This window comes from Bison bison, unplaced genomic scaffold (genome assembly GCF_000754665.1).
Source record: "Bison bison bison isolate TAMUID 2011002044 unplaced genomic scaffold, Bison_UMD1.0 scf7180017864471, whole genome shotgun sequence".
NCBI classification, from domain to species: domain Eukaryota; kingdom Metazoa; phylum Chordata; class Mammalia; order Artiodactyla; family Bovidae; genus Bison; species Bison bison.
The window spans coordinates 38,903,593-38,916,751 of NW_011495032.1; the positions used below are offsets into that span (position 1 = coordinate 38,903,593).

General features: G+C 51.7%; 1 protein-coding gene across 1 annotated transcript in view; it reads right to left on the reverse strand.

Annotated features, from left to right (window-relative positions):
• Positions 1-7,000: 7,000 nt before the first annotated feature.
• The window catches only part of IGFBP5 (insulin-like growth factor binding protein 5), a 23,616-nt gene continuing 17,457 nt past the window's right edge, over positions 7,001-13,159 (reverse strand). Inside the window, exon 5 of the mRNA XM_010861287.1 lies at positions 7,001-11,628. Within this exon, the coding sequence (XP_010859589.1) occupies positions 11,497-11,628 (132 nt within the window). The 3' untranslated portion in view covers positions 7,001-11,496. The remainder of the gene's footprint in view (positions 11,629-13,159) is intronic.

Sequence of the window (13,159 nt, forward strand, 5' to 3'; positions counted from 1 at the left end):
GATGGATGGGGCGGGAGGAAGTCAGGAATCCAGGTGGAGCCCCCCAGCACAGCCCTAGGAGTCTGGCCAACCTCCCCTGCCCCTGGGTGGGCTCTGGGGGAGGAGGGGTGGACCCCAGTGTCTCTTCTTCCATCTCACATTGAGATGACATTGCAGAGGAAGAAAGGGATCCTGGAAATTGGAATTGGGGTCCTCTGGCCCCCCCAATTAAGGAGAGCTCTCTTACCCCGCAGGAGACATGTAATCACCCCCAAGGGAAGTGAGTGGGGCTGTTGTGACTTGGAGTCTCAGACCTGCCTGCTGAGGGGCCCAAGGAGCTGTCTGGCTCCAGAACAGCACCTCTTGGCTAAAGCTGAGGGACCAGGGAAAGGGCACAGACACAGGCCCTATTTCTGAAGCAGAATTCTGTCCACTTGGTTCTGTTGGCATCTCCAGCCCCGGCCAATTCCAGGGGGCTCCCCACTTGGCCGGCTTCCCTAGTGGCTCAGTGGTAAAGACTCTGCCTGCCAATGCAGGCGATGCAGGTTTGATCCCTGGGTTGGGAAGAGCTCCTGGAAAAGGAAATGGCAACCCACTCCAGTGCTCTTGCCTTGGAGAATCCCATGGACAGAGGAGCCTGGCAGGCTACAGTCCATGGGATCTCAAAGAGTTGGGCACAACTTAGTGGCTAAACAACAGCTCCACTTTGCAGGAGGCCACGGGGAAGTGGTGCTCCTGCTTTCAGGCCCACTGTTCACACGGCCTTACTTTCCACAGCGCCCCTTCTGTGACATCGCACCCCTTCCCGTGTGGAGGAGGGGACCAGAGACAGCCATGCCTGAGCCACCACCCTCCTGATCAGCCACCTGGCAACTCAGGAAGGAGGCAGAAGGACACCTGGGGCCAGGCCTGGGGGTGAGATGAACTTCACTTAGAGAAGAGAAAAAAGCACGCCCCCCAGAGCAGGCAGATCCCCAGCCAGAGCCTCTGGGCTGTACCGGCGAGGGTCTGGTTGCCCCGGAAGTACATTAAAGCTCAGTTAGTCCTCAGGAATCCACAGATAAGATGCTATTGTTAGCTTCACAGGTAAGGAAAAAGGCCCTCAGAGATGCCTAACCTGCACTGCCTGGGACCGGGTCCCCTGACTCCTAGGTGGGTTTGCCGCTCAGCCCTGAGTTATACTGCCCTCTGTGGGCAGAAGCAAGGAGGTTCTCCTGGAGAGTCTAGAGGGCTTTGGGCACTGGTTGGATCTGTGCCCTGTGGGTCACCAGCCCCTTCACGAGGGGTGCTCCCCCATCCTTCTCCAATCACCTCAGCTGTCGTCGGCAGCCAGTGGCTGCTGCCCTGGGTGGGGCAGCAGTTTTCAACTTAACTAATTTGAATCGACTGAGGCACTAAAAAATTTCTCATCCTGGGGCTGTGCCCTGCCATCAAAAATTCTGACCTAATTGGTCTAGAGTGGACCACAGGCAAGGTGTTTTAATTAATGTAATTAATTAAAGTTCTAGTGCTTTCTACCAAAAACTGAGAAACCTGGGTTTGAATTCTGTCCCACCACTTACTATTCGTTTGCCCAGAGCTACATTACTCACCTCTGAGCCTCAGTTTTCCTCACCTAATGGGGATGATTTCAGCCTCAACAGGGTTGATACCTGATGTCACCCAATTGATAACAGCGTGGTATCGATATGAGACAACAGATGCGGTTGTGCTCCAGAAGCTACGAGTGTACCATATGACGGGTTAGGATGGGGCCATTGCTGGGGTCAGTGCTCACGCCAGCCCCCACCATAGCTCACGTGCCCCAGGGTTGCTAACTCGCGTGGATCCTTTCTGTAATGTTTTTGCAGAGTTCTCCTGAGGATGCCACAGTCTCTTTGCCCATTTTCATATCACTTGCCCACAGCCTCCTTGTACTCTTAAACCCTCTGAAGAGGTGGATTTTTACGGGTGCGTGAGCACCCTTCTGCTATGGCTCTTGCTACAGGAAACGCATTGACTGATGTATAGTGTGACCTAGAAACCTTTTCAGAGGCAAAGCTTAATTGCACCCACGTGGGAAGATGGTTGACCGGGCAGCGATCTCTGAAGATCAGAGATGTCAAGCTGATCGCTCACCTTCTGGGACTAACTGCCTCTTCCAATTTTAAAGACGGGAAGTTGATGAACACCGGGGCTATACTGCCACTGTGTGGCAATATAGGGAACTGCATCTGAGTTTACATGGTCTCCAAGAGTCATTTGCTTAAGGGTTGGTCCCAGGAGTCCAGGTTGAGTCAGCTGGGGGATGCTTGTTAAACTTGCGATCAATGGAATCTATTCTGGACTGCCTGTTCTTGTGCCCTCTGAATTTGGAGAATCACTGCTGTAGTGACTTCATCTATCTGTCAGCTGTGTCTGGAATACTAGCTCCATGTGATGGGGTAGTTGAGAGCATGAATTTAGAGATAAGGCAGTCTTGGAATTTGGGCTGTACCTACTTAAAGCGTATGTGAACTTTTTTTTTTTTTTTTTGCTGTGCCATGTAACTTGTGGGATCTAGTTTCCTGAGCAGGGATTGAAGGTAGGCCTTTGGCAGTAAAAGTGCAGTCCTGACCACTGGACTGCCAGGGAATTCCTTGACTTAGGTGACTTTAGACACATTTCTAACTTCTGAACCTCATTTGTTTCATCTTTAAATATTGAGATAATTTCTCTCAAAGAATTGCTTTGAGAATATAAAGTCATTTTTGTCATATAATAAATGCTCTCTACATGCAGTTGTAGGCTTCCCTGGTAGCTCAGATGGTAAAGAATCTGCCTGCAATGTAGGAGACGCAGGTTCAATCCCTGGATCAGGAAAACCCCCTAGAGGAGGGAATGGTAACCCACTCCAGTATTCTTGCCTGGAGAATCCCATGGACAGACCATAGGGTTGCAAAGAGTTGGACACAACTGAGCAACTAACATACACACACATGCAGTTGTACTGCATCCTGGCTCACTGTTAGGGTTTTACAATATAAAGAAGGAAAAGATTACGGTCCCTGACCTGAAGGGGCTGACATTCTAGTGGAGGGAACCAGCCACCAACAGAAGAGTGCCCGGTGAAATTAAGAGGGGCATCTATGTCTTGGGAGATGCGAAAACAGAGGCATAAGGAGGAAGTAGGCATCTGGAGAAAGGAGTGGTGTGTGTATGTGAGTGTGTGCATGTGTGTGTGGCGGGGTTCACACAGAGGGACCAGCATGAGCTACACAGTGGCCGTGGAGACCTGCCTGAGGCCAAGGCTGCCTGTGGAATGGGAGGTTTAAGGGGAGGAGGGCCCACCAGGAAGGACCTGGGTATCTTGCTAAAGGGTTTTGGACTGAAAGTGCTCAGGAGTCAAGGAATTTAGGCAGAGGATAATGTGACTGGTTGTCATTCAGTTGGTAAATCGTGTCGGACTCTGTGACCCCGTGGACTGCAGCACACCAGGCTTCCCTGTCCTTCACTATCTCCCAGAATTTGCTCAAATTCATGTCCATTGAGTTGATGATACCATCCAGCCATCTCATCCTCTGTCATCCCCTTCTCCTCCTGCCCTCAATCTTTCCCAGCATCAGGGTCTTTTCTAGTGAGTACTCTCTGCATCAGGTGGCCAAAGTATTGGAGCTTCAGCATCAGTCTTTTTAGTGAATACTCAAGGTTGATTTCCATTAGGATTGACTGATTTGATCTCCTTGCAGTCAAAGGGACTCTTGAGAGTCTTCTCCAACACCACAGTTCAAAAGCATCAATTCTTTGGTGCTCAGCTTTCTTTATGGTCCAACTTTCACAACCATACATGATTGCTGGAATAACCATAGCTTTGACTAGACAGATCTTGGTCAGCAAAGTGTTGTCTCTCCTTTTTAATATCCTGTGTAGGTTTGTCATGATCTGTGCATTAGAAAGTGAGCTCTGACTGCAATGTCCAGCATGGAGGACACGAGTGGGGTTGGGAGGTCCCAGCAGGAAGGAACTGCAATGACCCAGGTGAGAAGAGAGCATGGTCTGAAGCGGGCAGGGGAGGTGATGAGAGCAGTCAGACTGGAGAGCTGTCAAGGAGGTGGCTTATTCCTGGGATTTGGGAACTTCTCAGGTGTCGGAGGTTAAGGAGAGTCAGGCCGAGGTAGCTGGGTGGATGGTGATTCCATTCTCTGAGAGCAAAGAGAGACGGAAGGAGGAGAAGAAAGGAGATGAAGAGCGAACAGTTCAAGAGGGGGGATGACGAGTCCAAATTGTGTTTGTGGTTTTGAACTTTGTGCTTCTAAGGTATAAAATCAGATGGGCAAAGTACATGAGCTTATGGTACGAGATCAGTTTGGGACACTTCGAACTTGAGTTGTCTGGGGGACTTTGGGTGGAGAAAATATCCTTGACCCTCCCGTCATTCTCATCCTGGTATCTGGTTCATGAGCAAGTCCCATTGGCCTGTCCGTCCCCTTCTCTGCCTCTTCTCTGTCGCCAGAACAGCAGGAGAGGGGATGGCTGATGGAGGGGATGGGTAGGGAGAGAAAAGGAAGGGGACCGTCCCTTGGAAACAGAGGCAGAGTGATGTCAAGGGTGGAACGTGACGGTGGTTTAGTGGCTGACTCCATCTGGGTTGGGAAGGGGAGGTAGGATGTACTCAAAGGTGGGTCTTGGTTCTCTTTGGTAGCCAGATGACAATGTGAGGCAGAGCCTGAAGGTGTGTAGTAGATGGGAGGGGGAGGTGGGGGACTCCTCAGGCAGGCTTTGGAGCTTGGTGACCCCTTGGTGGTGTCAGCCCCCATGACGCTGGGGCTTTCTCCAGCAGGGCTCAGTGGGGCTGTGCAGGAGTGACAAGGGGAGGTTTCCCAGGGCCGAGGGGCTGCAGGGCAGGCAACACCAGACAAGTAGATGCTAACAGTGGAGCCCCGTGGGCTCCAGGCTCCTGGGGGAAGGAAGCTGAGCCAGGGAAGTGTTGATGAATCGAGAAACAGAATGCGGGAGGCCAAAGGCTCTCGTTCTCCACTGAGTAAAACGTTGACACTGCAGCCCTCTCACCGCATTTCTCTCACTGAAAGAGCTAGCTGGGCTTGGAATGGGAAAGTAGCATCTTCAGATTTTCCGTGTGGAACCCCTGAGAGAACCCAGGCTCAGAGAGTGGCTGCAGTGGATGGAGGACCTTGGAGTTGAGGACATTTCTAATAGAGTGTGGACTAGAGTGTGGCTTCTCTGATGGCTCAGACGGTAAAGAAACCACCTGCAATGCAAGAGACCCAGGTTTGATCCTTGGGTTGGGAAGATCCCCTGAAGAAGGGAATGGAAACCCACTCCAGTAGCTTCTTTCATGGACAAAGGAGCCTGGCAGGCGACAGTCCATGGGGTCTCAAAGAGTTGGACACGATGGAGGGCTACTACTTTCAACAGAGTGGTCGCCGATCAGCCCCCACACCTAAGGGTGAATGTGGGAGAGGGCAGATCCCAGGCCCTGCCGGGTCCGGATCACACGGCCCCCAGATGAATGAATGGTCAGCAAGGCGCTGTGGGTCTCAGTGATGAACTGTGCAAGGAGGAGCAGGCTGAAGGGCAGAGCAGCCTGGAGCCAGATCTCCTAATGATGTGGGGAGGTGAACAGGGTGTTGGTTGGTGAGGGTTGTAGGGGTAGGGGGCATGGAGGAGTGGGTCCGGGGATGGGACAAGCCTTGAAGGGGGAACAAAGGGGCCAAAAATCCTAGCTCACTGCCCCCCACCCCAAGGCAGTATGTGGGTGAGCAGCTGCCAATGGAGGGGCCAGGAGACAGTCCCGGGGCTGGTGGTGCCCTGTGGCTGGACTTGGGCCAGCATGGCCTTCCTGCACGCTGCTCTTTCTGCACTCCCCCCCTCATCAGCACCCCTGCAGAGGAAAGTGGGACTTCCCAGCACCGCTGTCCCACCCGCCAACTCTCCCGTCACTGCTGGGTGCTGGCTGAACAGCTGTATGCCTGCAAGGTTGTGCATGGGCTTGAGCCGTCTCAGGGGAGAAAGCTTCAGCTATGCTTCAGGAGCCCGTGTGCCCAGCGACAGGCCAGCCCCTCACCAGGCAGGGACACTACCAGTGACTCTGCTTAGCATGTGACTCGGATGGGGCAGGGTAAGGTCTGGGCTGGGCTGAGTGGAGATGCCCCCAGCCTCATTCCCCCGCTGTGCCCACAGACAGAGACCCTTGTTAGGGGCAGTCAGGGGAGTACAGAAAGGGCAGTGCCTACTGTGGACTCGCAGATGAAGAAGGGACATGGAGATGGGGAGAAGAGTCTGAGAGGAGAAGGGGCCAGAGGAAGGAAGGGCGGACGGTAGGAAGTGTGCACTCTATGTCGATGGAGGGTTAGCCATTTCATAACATTCCTCTTCACTGGGTGGAAATGGCGGCCGGGAGCTGGGCAGAAGCAGGAGGTAGGATTCACCTCGACCAGAGTTTCCCAGGAGTTAAGATCTTGTGAGGACCATTCTAGCAATGCCTTCCTTAAAGTCCTACCTGAGGAGAAGAGACCCATCCCTTGCTTAAGAGTCAATTAAGATCACTTTTCTTTAGGGACTTCCCTGGCGGTCCAGTGGTTAAAAATCTGTCTTTCGATGCAGGGGTCTGGGGTTTGATCCCTGGTCCGGAAACTAAGATCCCATATGCCAGAGGCAACTAAACCCGTGTGCCGCCACTAAAGAAACCTTGAGAAAGCCTTTGCGATGTAGCAAACACCCAGCGAAGCCAATAAATAAATAATAAGATGACTTTCTTTAGCAGCAGGAGCTAAGCTTAAGTGGTAATAATGGTAATAGCCCGAGTGGTACCAGCAGCTGACCCCGCAGGACCACTGGCCCTCTTAATGCCGTGTGTACTCACTGCAAAGGTTTTGAAGAGCTAGAGAAGGGGGCACCGGAGTGCCAGGTGGGAGGGAGGGCCGGGGGCGCCTCTGGAGGGTGCAGGCCTGCATCCTGCCTCCACTGGTCCCTTCTTTTTCTCCTTGTCCTCTCTCCCTTCGCCTACCTTCCCTGGGCCCGAGGAGGAAGCTGAGGCAGGCTAACTGAATGCATAACTTTATTAAATAAATGCTTTGTCACGATAAAAGACAAAGATCGAGGAGTAACATAAATTATAAGTTGAATAAATAGTATACAGCAATCTTCACTTCTTTTAATAAAACGTGAGATCCTCAGGGGTTTTTCGTTTTGTTTTATTTCCTTAGGTACAAAACACTAAACAGGAGGTGAGCTCGTCCACATTCAGCGATTGTTTTCCCCCCGCTTTTTCGTTTTTTTTTTTTCTTTCCACAAACAAGTTTCGTTTGCTGGTTAATTTTTTTTTCATCCTTTTCACCAGTAAAGATTATGAGCATTTATTTAAAAACAGGAAAGTCAAAAACAAAAAAAGAGGAGAGAATAGCACTATGGTATGTATGTATGTCAAACTATAAAGAACTACAGTAATACGTGCTGTGATTATTGCTGTCTAAAAACAAACAAACAAACCGGTAGGCAACTCGGAATCTGAAGGAAACTTGTCTGACAACTGTCTATCCGTGTGGGCTACTGTGTGATTGGTGGTGGTTGTGGACGGTCCGGGACTAGGGCTGGTGGCCGGGGACCAGAGAGGTGGGGTGAATGGGTGCACAGCGGCTGCCCCCCACCTCCCCTTTCCTCCATCCAAAAAAGTTAGAGAGGAGGCCAGAGTCTGTGGAAATGGCTAAACTATATACTCCATTAGGGAACCAAGAAAGGATGCTTAAAAAAAGACACCAAAAACCTACAAGAAAAAAAAAGTAGAGAAAAGTGCAAAATAAGTCTTGCACTTTAGTGGTTTTAAAAACAAAGACAGTACAACGCCCATACAACCACCTCTCAAAATACAGCCTCCTCAATCTAGGAAGCCAACTGTGTCTTCTCCAAGACCAGGCGTTGCTTCTCCTTGGCCCACTCCTCTCTGCAATTCCCATCTGAGCTGGAGCCCTTGTAGGGGCTGAGTGGATGGAGGTGGGGCACTGCCCCACATGGAGGGGGGGCTTGGTGGCCGCATGGTAGCCCTGCGGCTGCTGACAAACTGGGCAGTGGGAGAGTGGTGGTCCAGGCCCGCTTCCCCAGGGGAGGTTGGCCCCACTGGGTTACCATGGAGACCACAGAGGTGGTGATGGGAAAATGGTGAGGAGACAGGAGGTGGGACCACGCAGGGCCTCCCGTCATTCTCCGAGTTGGGGCTGAATGTCTCCAGGCCTGTCTCTCCAGGCCTGGCTGTCTGAGAAACTTCCAAGTCTCTTCTGTCCCAGACCGCCTGCTTTCCCCGGGTTGAGGTGGGGCAGGGGCTCAGTCCTGGCTGGGACCCCCTCAGTCACCTGGCCGCAGTGGTGGAGACGGTCTCCTCTGCTAGAGTGAGGCCTGAGTCAAAGGGAGATGGGAAGAGACCTCCTGTTGGCACTGTAGGCCGATGTTTAGATTTGAGGCCACAGAAAACCTGGAGCCTGAGGCCTCTGGGTGAGCAGACAGTGGCCAACAGGGAGCCGGGGGTCAAGAAGGTCCCTGCTTGGAACTTCACAGCTGGCAGCTTGCCACACCTGCCTGCTCACCATCTTGCCCAGAGAGGCCTCACTTTCCTCAATGATTCCCTCCCCCTGGACTCCCACCCTGGGCTCTGCCTGAAGGTCCAGCATCCTGTACGGAGTGGCCAGAGGATCAGAGTCTCCCCGCCCCCTCTGCAAGCAGTAGAGAGAGACTCACAGATTTGGGGTTGTCAGTGTGAGCTCTGGAGATCTGAAGACAGGGGTTGCGTTAAAGCAGGCCCTAACCCCCCACCTTGTGGCTGACTGCAAAGAGCCCATGGAAGGAGCTGAGGCCCCTTCAAAGTCCAGTAAACAGCGGGAGGAAAAGACAGCCCCCTCTCAGGAACGAGGAACTGGGTCCAGGCCTTGGGGGGAGGTGGTGGGGTGGGGTCTGCAAATTCCTGGCTCAGTCTTTTCTTAGGGGGAATGGCACCCCAGTATCCACATGGCAATCCCAGTTTAGGCGACTGCTGAAGATCCAGAGAAAGGATGGGCGGAGAGAAGAGTGAAGTGGGAAAGGCTGACGATACTGGCCTAAGACGTTGAAGTGTGGGTTGCGGGTTTGGGGACAGTGGCACAGGGAGGGGCCACGTGGACACACAGCACGTCAAGGAAGTCCTCACTGCCATCCCCATCAGGCCCCTGTCCAGTGGAGATCGATGCCTCTCCCATTCCAGCCGACTGTCCACTCTAGGGGAGCAGGGGACACTCCCCTACCGAATCCCAGGGCTGCAGGCTTGCCACCAGCTAAAACGTTTCTGCTCCTTAGCTGCCTCTCTTCACTGTCCCCAAGTTCGATGCTGGAGTAGTCTCCACGGTGTCATGTCGTTGGGGAAGAGTGGAGTGAGCTGCGTTCACAGCGAGAGAGGGTGTCCTTTGCTGTGTCCAAGCCCCGTCTCCTGGCCAGAGTTCTCCATCAGGGCTGCCCATTTGTTGCAGGGGTGGGGGGAATCAGTGGACAATGGGAGTTTTCTTGGTTCAGAATCTTGGCTGCCCCAAAGCATCCATTCACTGCTTGTCCTGCGCCTTTCTGCCATTTCCCACCCCAGGAAGGAAGCTGCAACAGGCCAGGGTAAGACCAAGAGCTTGAAAGCCTCTCCAGCCTCCGTCCCTTACTGCAGAGTGAAGGTGGGCAGGTGAGCTCGTAGACTTGTCCCTTGCAAACCATGGCCTCTGCTTATCCTTGTTCCTGTCCTTCTCTGGAAAGTTCCTCACCTTCTCTGGCTCACAGGGCTAGGTTAAACTCATTTCTCTCTTACAACCTGTTTCCTTTTCTTCTTCTTAAACCTCTCTCCTTCTTAAATCCCAGAGGGCTTATCAGGTGGGGACCCAGGGAAGTGTCTCTTGGCTTTGTCCCCTCTTCTTTTTGCTTTGCTCCAAAGCTAGGATGGGGCAGTCAGCCCTCTGTCTCTCCAGCTGTCTGCCCTTCTCTCCATCTACTCTGGCCTGAACAATCACTTTTATTGTTTCCCCGTATTTACACTTTTCACCTCCATCTCCCTCTTTGCCATCTCTCATTTCAGTCTCTCTCCTGCTCTGCCAGCATGAAGGCTGAGGGAGGCTTTCCAAATGCAGGGTCTGTCCAGATGAAATAAAAAAGCTGGGCAGGACCAGGGGCTTGAGATTGGACCGATTGGGTTCTCTGGGTGTAGGGTCCAGAGACAGTAACTTCCCAAGGGTCTAAAGGTGAATGTGACGTCCTGGGAGCTTGGTAGGTGCACTGTTGGGTGTGGTCACCGACCTGGCTTGGTGGTACATGAACACACGTGCACATGGGAAATCATGAAAAAAAAATCCAACACAGTGTCCCACAGAGGGCTGAGTTTGCTGCTGCTCATGGGATGCAGGCAAAACTGGTTTTATGGGTTGTGTTAGAAGAACATGGGTTTTCTTGGTTTCCCCAGAATAAGGATGCTCTTCAATGCCCCCAGAGGAACTACTTGGAAAAGTTAATGCAAACCTTTGACAGAAAGGAAGGAAGAAAGGGGTAAAAAAAAAAAAAAGAAAGAAAATAGACTTATATGCCTATATATGACTATATGGAGCCTTGTAGATAAATACAAGCCCACTTTTTTTTCAGCCTATCCTCCCCCACAAAGGCTGCGTTAGCTGTGAATTGGATGCAATGAAGGGCTGAAACCACAGACTTCATTCGGCGCTGAGTTTTAGCCACCCTGGAAGCACATGTCTTCCCACTATCAGAGTGTGGATTGATTTCTGAGTCTGCATGGGGAGTGAAATATGCACACATACTTCATATTCATGGATCTGCTTTAGGAACACCTACCATCTAGTATCACTCAGTTATGAATCTGCCTTGTGTTGAGAAGGATGGAATGCATCTTTGTCTTTGTAAATTGGAGGGAGAGAGAACACAGCGCCGAGGTGGGAAGAGAGCAAGGACAGGGTTTGAGCCGTGTGAGCTGCTGGCTGCAGGAGGAGATTGATCCAGGAGAGGCACTGACGCCTGCTGTCTGTTTCTCTCTCGCCCTGTGACCCATCCGAGCTGGGCAAATTCCAAGTGTGGCATCAAAGGCCACACCCAGGGCCGCACCTGCTCCTGCCCAGACGGCTTCCCCACTCGGGCCAGGGCTGGATGTAAAGATGGATGCTTCTGGCCCAAGCTCTGTTTCTCCTCCTCGTGACTACTCATCCTCCCCTCTCTTACACACGTCTGCTTTCCTCCCTTCTCTTTCTCTTGTTCTTCCTCTCTTGCTCCCCGTGTTCATTCAACTTGCCTCAAAAAGAAAACCTTTTTTTTAAAAGGGGGGGTCTCCTTAGCTTTTCACATCTCTGTTGTTGCCGTTTTCAAAGTTGCGACCTTGCCAGAGATTCCGAGGTCCTCAGTTTCCTCAAATAGATAGATATATGTATTTTTTTTTTCCCTTACATGAGATGAAATGAGTGGCGTCCTGGGGTGGAGGGAGGCGCTGGCTGGAGTCGGGGCTGGGGGTGGGATGGGGTGAGGGAAAGACGGGGAGGGGACGCGTCACTCAACATTGCTGCTGTCGAAGGTGTGGCACTGAAAGTCCCCATCCACGTACTCCATGCCCGGCAGCTTCATCCCGTACTTGTCCACGCACCAGCAGATGCCACGCTTGCGGCCACGGGAAGGTTTGCACTGGGGTGGGGAGAGGGACAGGCCGTGAGCATGGCTGTACCCTGAGGCTCTGCTCCTCCCTGACCCTTTGCCTTCCCTGCCCCAAGATAGATTCTCATCCCCAAAGAGTTGAGGGCACTGTATCACTGACTCAATGGACATGAACTTGAGCAGACTCTGGGAGATGGTTAAGGACAGGGAGCCTAGCATGCTGCAGTCCGTGGCGTGATGACTTAGCGACTGAACAACATCAACACCCAGCCCTTGGGGTTCTGGTGTCTGCACTGCATGGGACAACCCGGGGAAAGGTGTCATTTAGGCGGTCTGTCCTTGACTAGCTCTTGCAACTCTGTCTTGTGTCACCCAAAACAAGTTTGTTTATTTCTCCAACTTGGTATTCTCTAGAGAGCGACATAACCTGATCATGATCATGACGATGATAGTGATAATAAATTAAATTCTTAAATAACGTGGTGGTGGTTGAGTCACTAAGTTGTGTCTGACTCTTGTTCCTCTGTCCATGGGATTCTCCAGGCAAGAATATTAGAGTGGGTTGCCATTTTCTTCTCCAGGGGATCTTCCTGACCTAGAAATCAAACCCAGGTCTCCTGCAATGCAGGCAGATTCTTTACCGACATATCTGGTTTCCCTTGGAGCTCAGCTGGTAAAGAATCCACCTGCAATGTGGGAGACCTGTCTTTAATCCCTGGGTTGGGAAGATCCCCTGGAGAAGGAAAAGGCTACCCACTCCAGTATTCTGGCCTGGAGAATTCTATGGACTGTATAGTCCCTGGGGTTGCAAAGAGTCAGACACGACTGAGTGATTTTCACTTTCACTTTCTTTACTGACTGAGTTATGAGGGAAGCCCATTAAATAATAGTAATAGTAATAAAAGGCATCACTTGTATAGCTGTACCATATACAAGACACCACTTAACACTTAACTATACTGTAGACACTGTTCTAAGTGCTTTGCAAAGATGAGTTCATTATTCCTCATAATCATGTGAGAACAACAGATACAATTATTCTCCATTTTACACGAGGAACTGGAGCCAGAGACATTAACTGACTGGGGTAAGAGGACACAGCTAGTAAGCAGGACACCCAAGGACTCACCCAAAGTTGCCTGGCTCTTGATTCCTAACTTAGATGTTGTCGTTGTTTAGTCACTAAGTCGTGTCTGACTCTTTGTGACCCCATGGACTGTAGCCCATAAAGCTGCACTGTCCATGGGATTTCCCAGGCAAGAATACTGGAGTGGGATGCCATTGCTTTCTTTAGGGGATCTTTCTGACCCAGGGATTGAACCTGTGTCTCCTTCAGTGGCAGGTGGATTCCTTATCCCTTACACCACCATCTAAGGGAACTTAGATGCTGGGTGACTTTATGGAGCATCTGAGTCACCCAGGGGGGAACTTGTTGAAAACCCAAGTTCTCAGAGTCCACCCCAGACCTACCGATCAGAAACTCTGGGGTGGGACCCAGCAATCCGTGTGCTGCTGATGCCCTACTGTGTACTCCTTAACAAGCTTAGATGACTGGTTAACA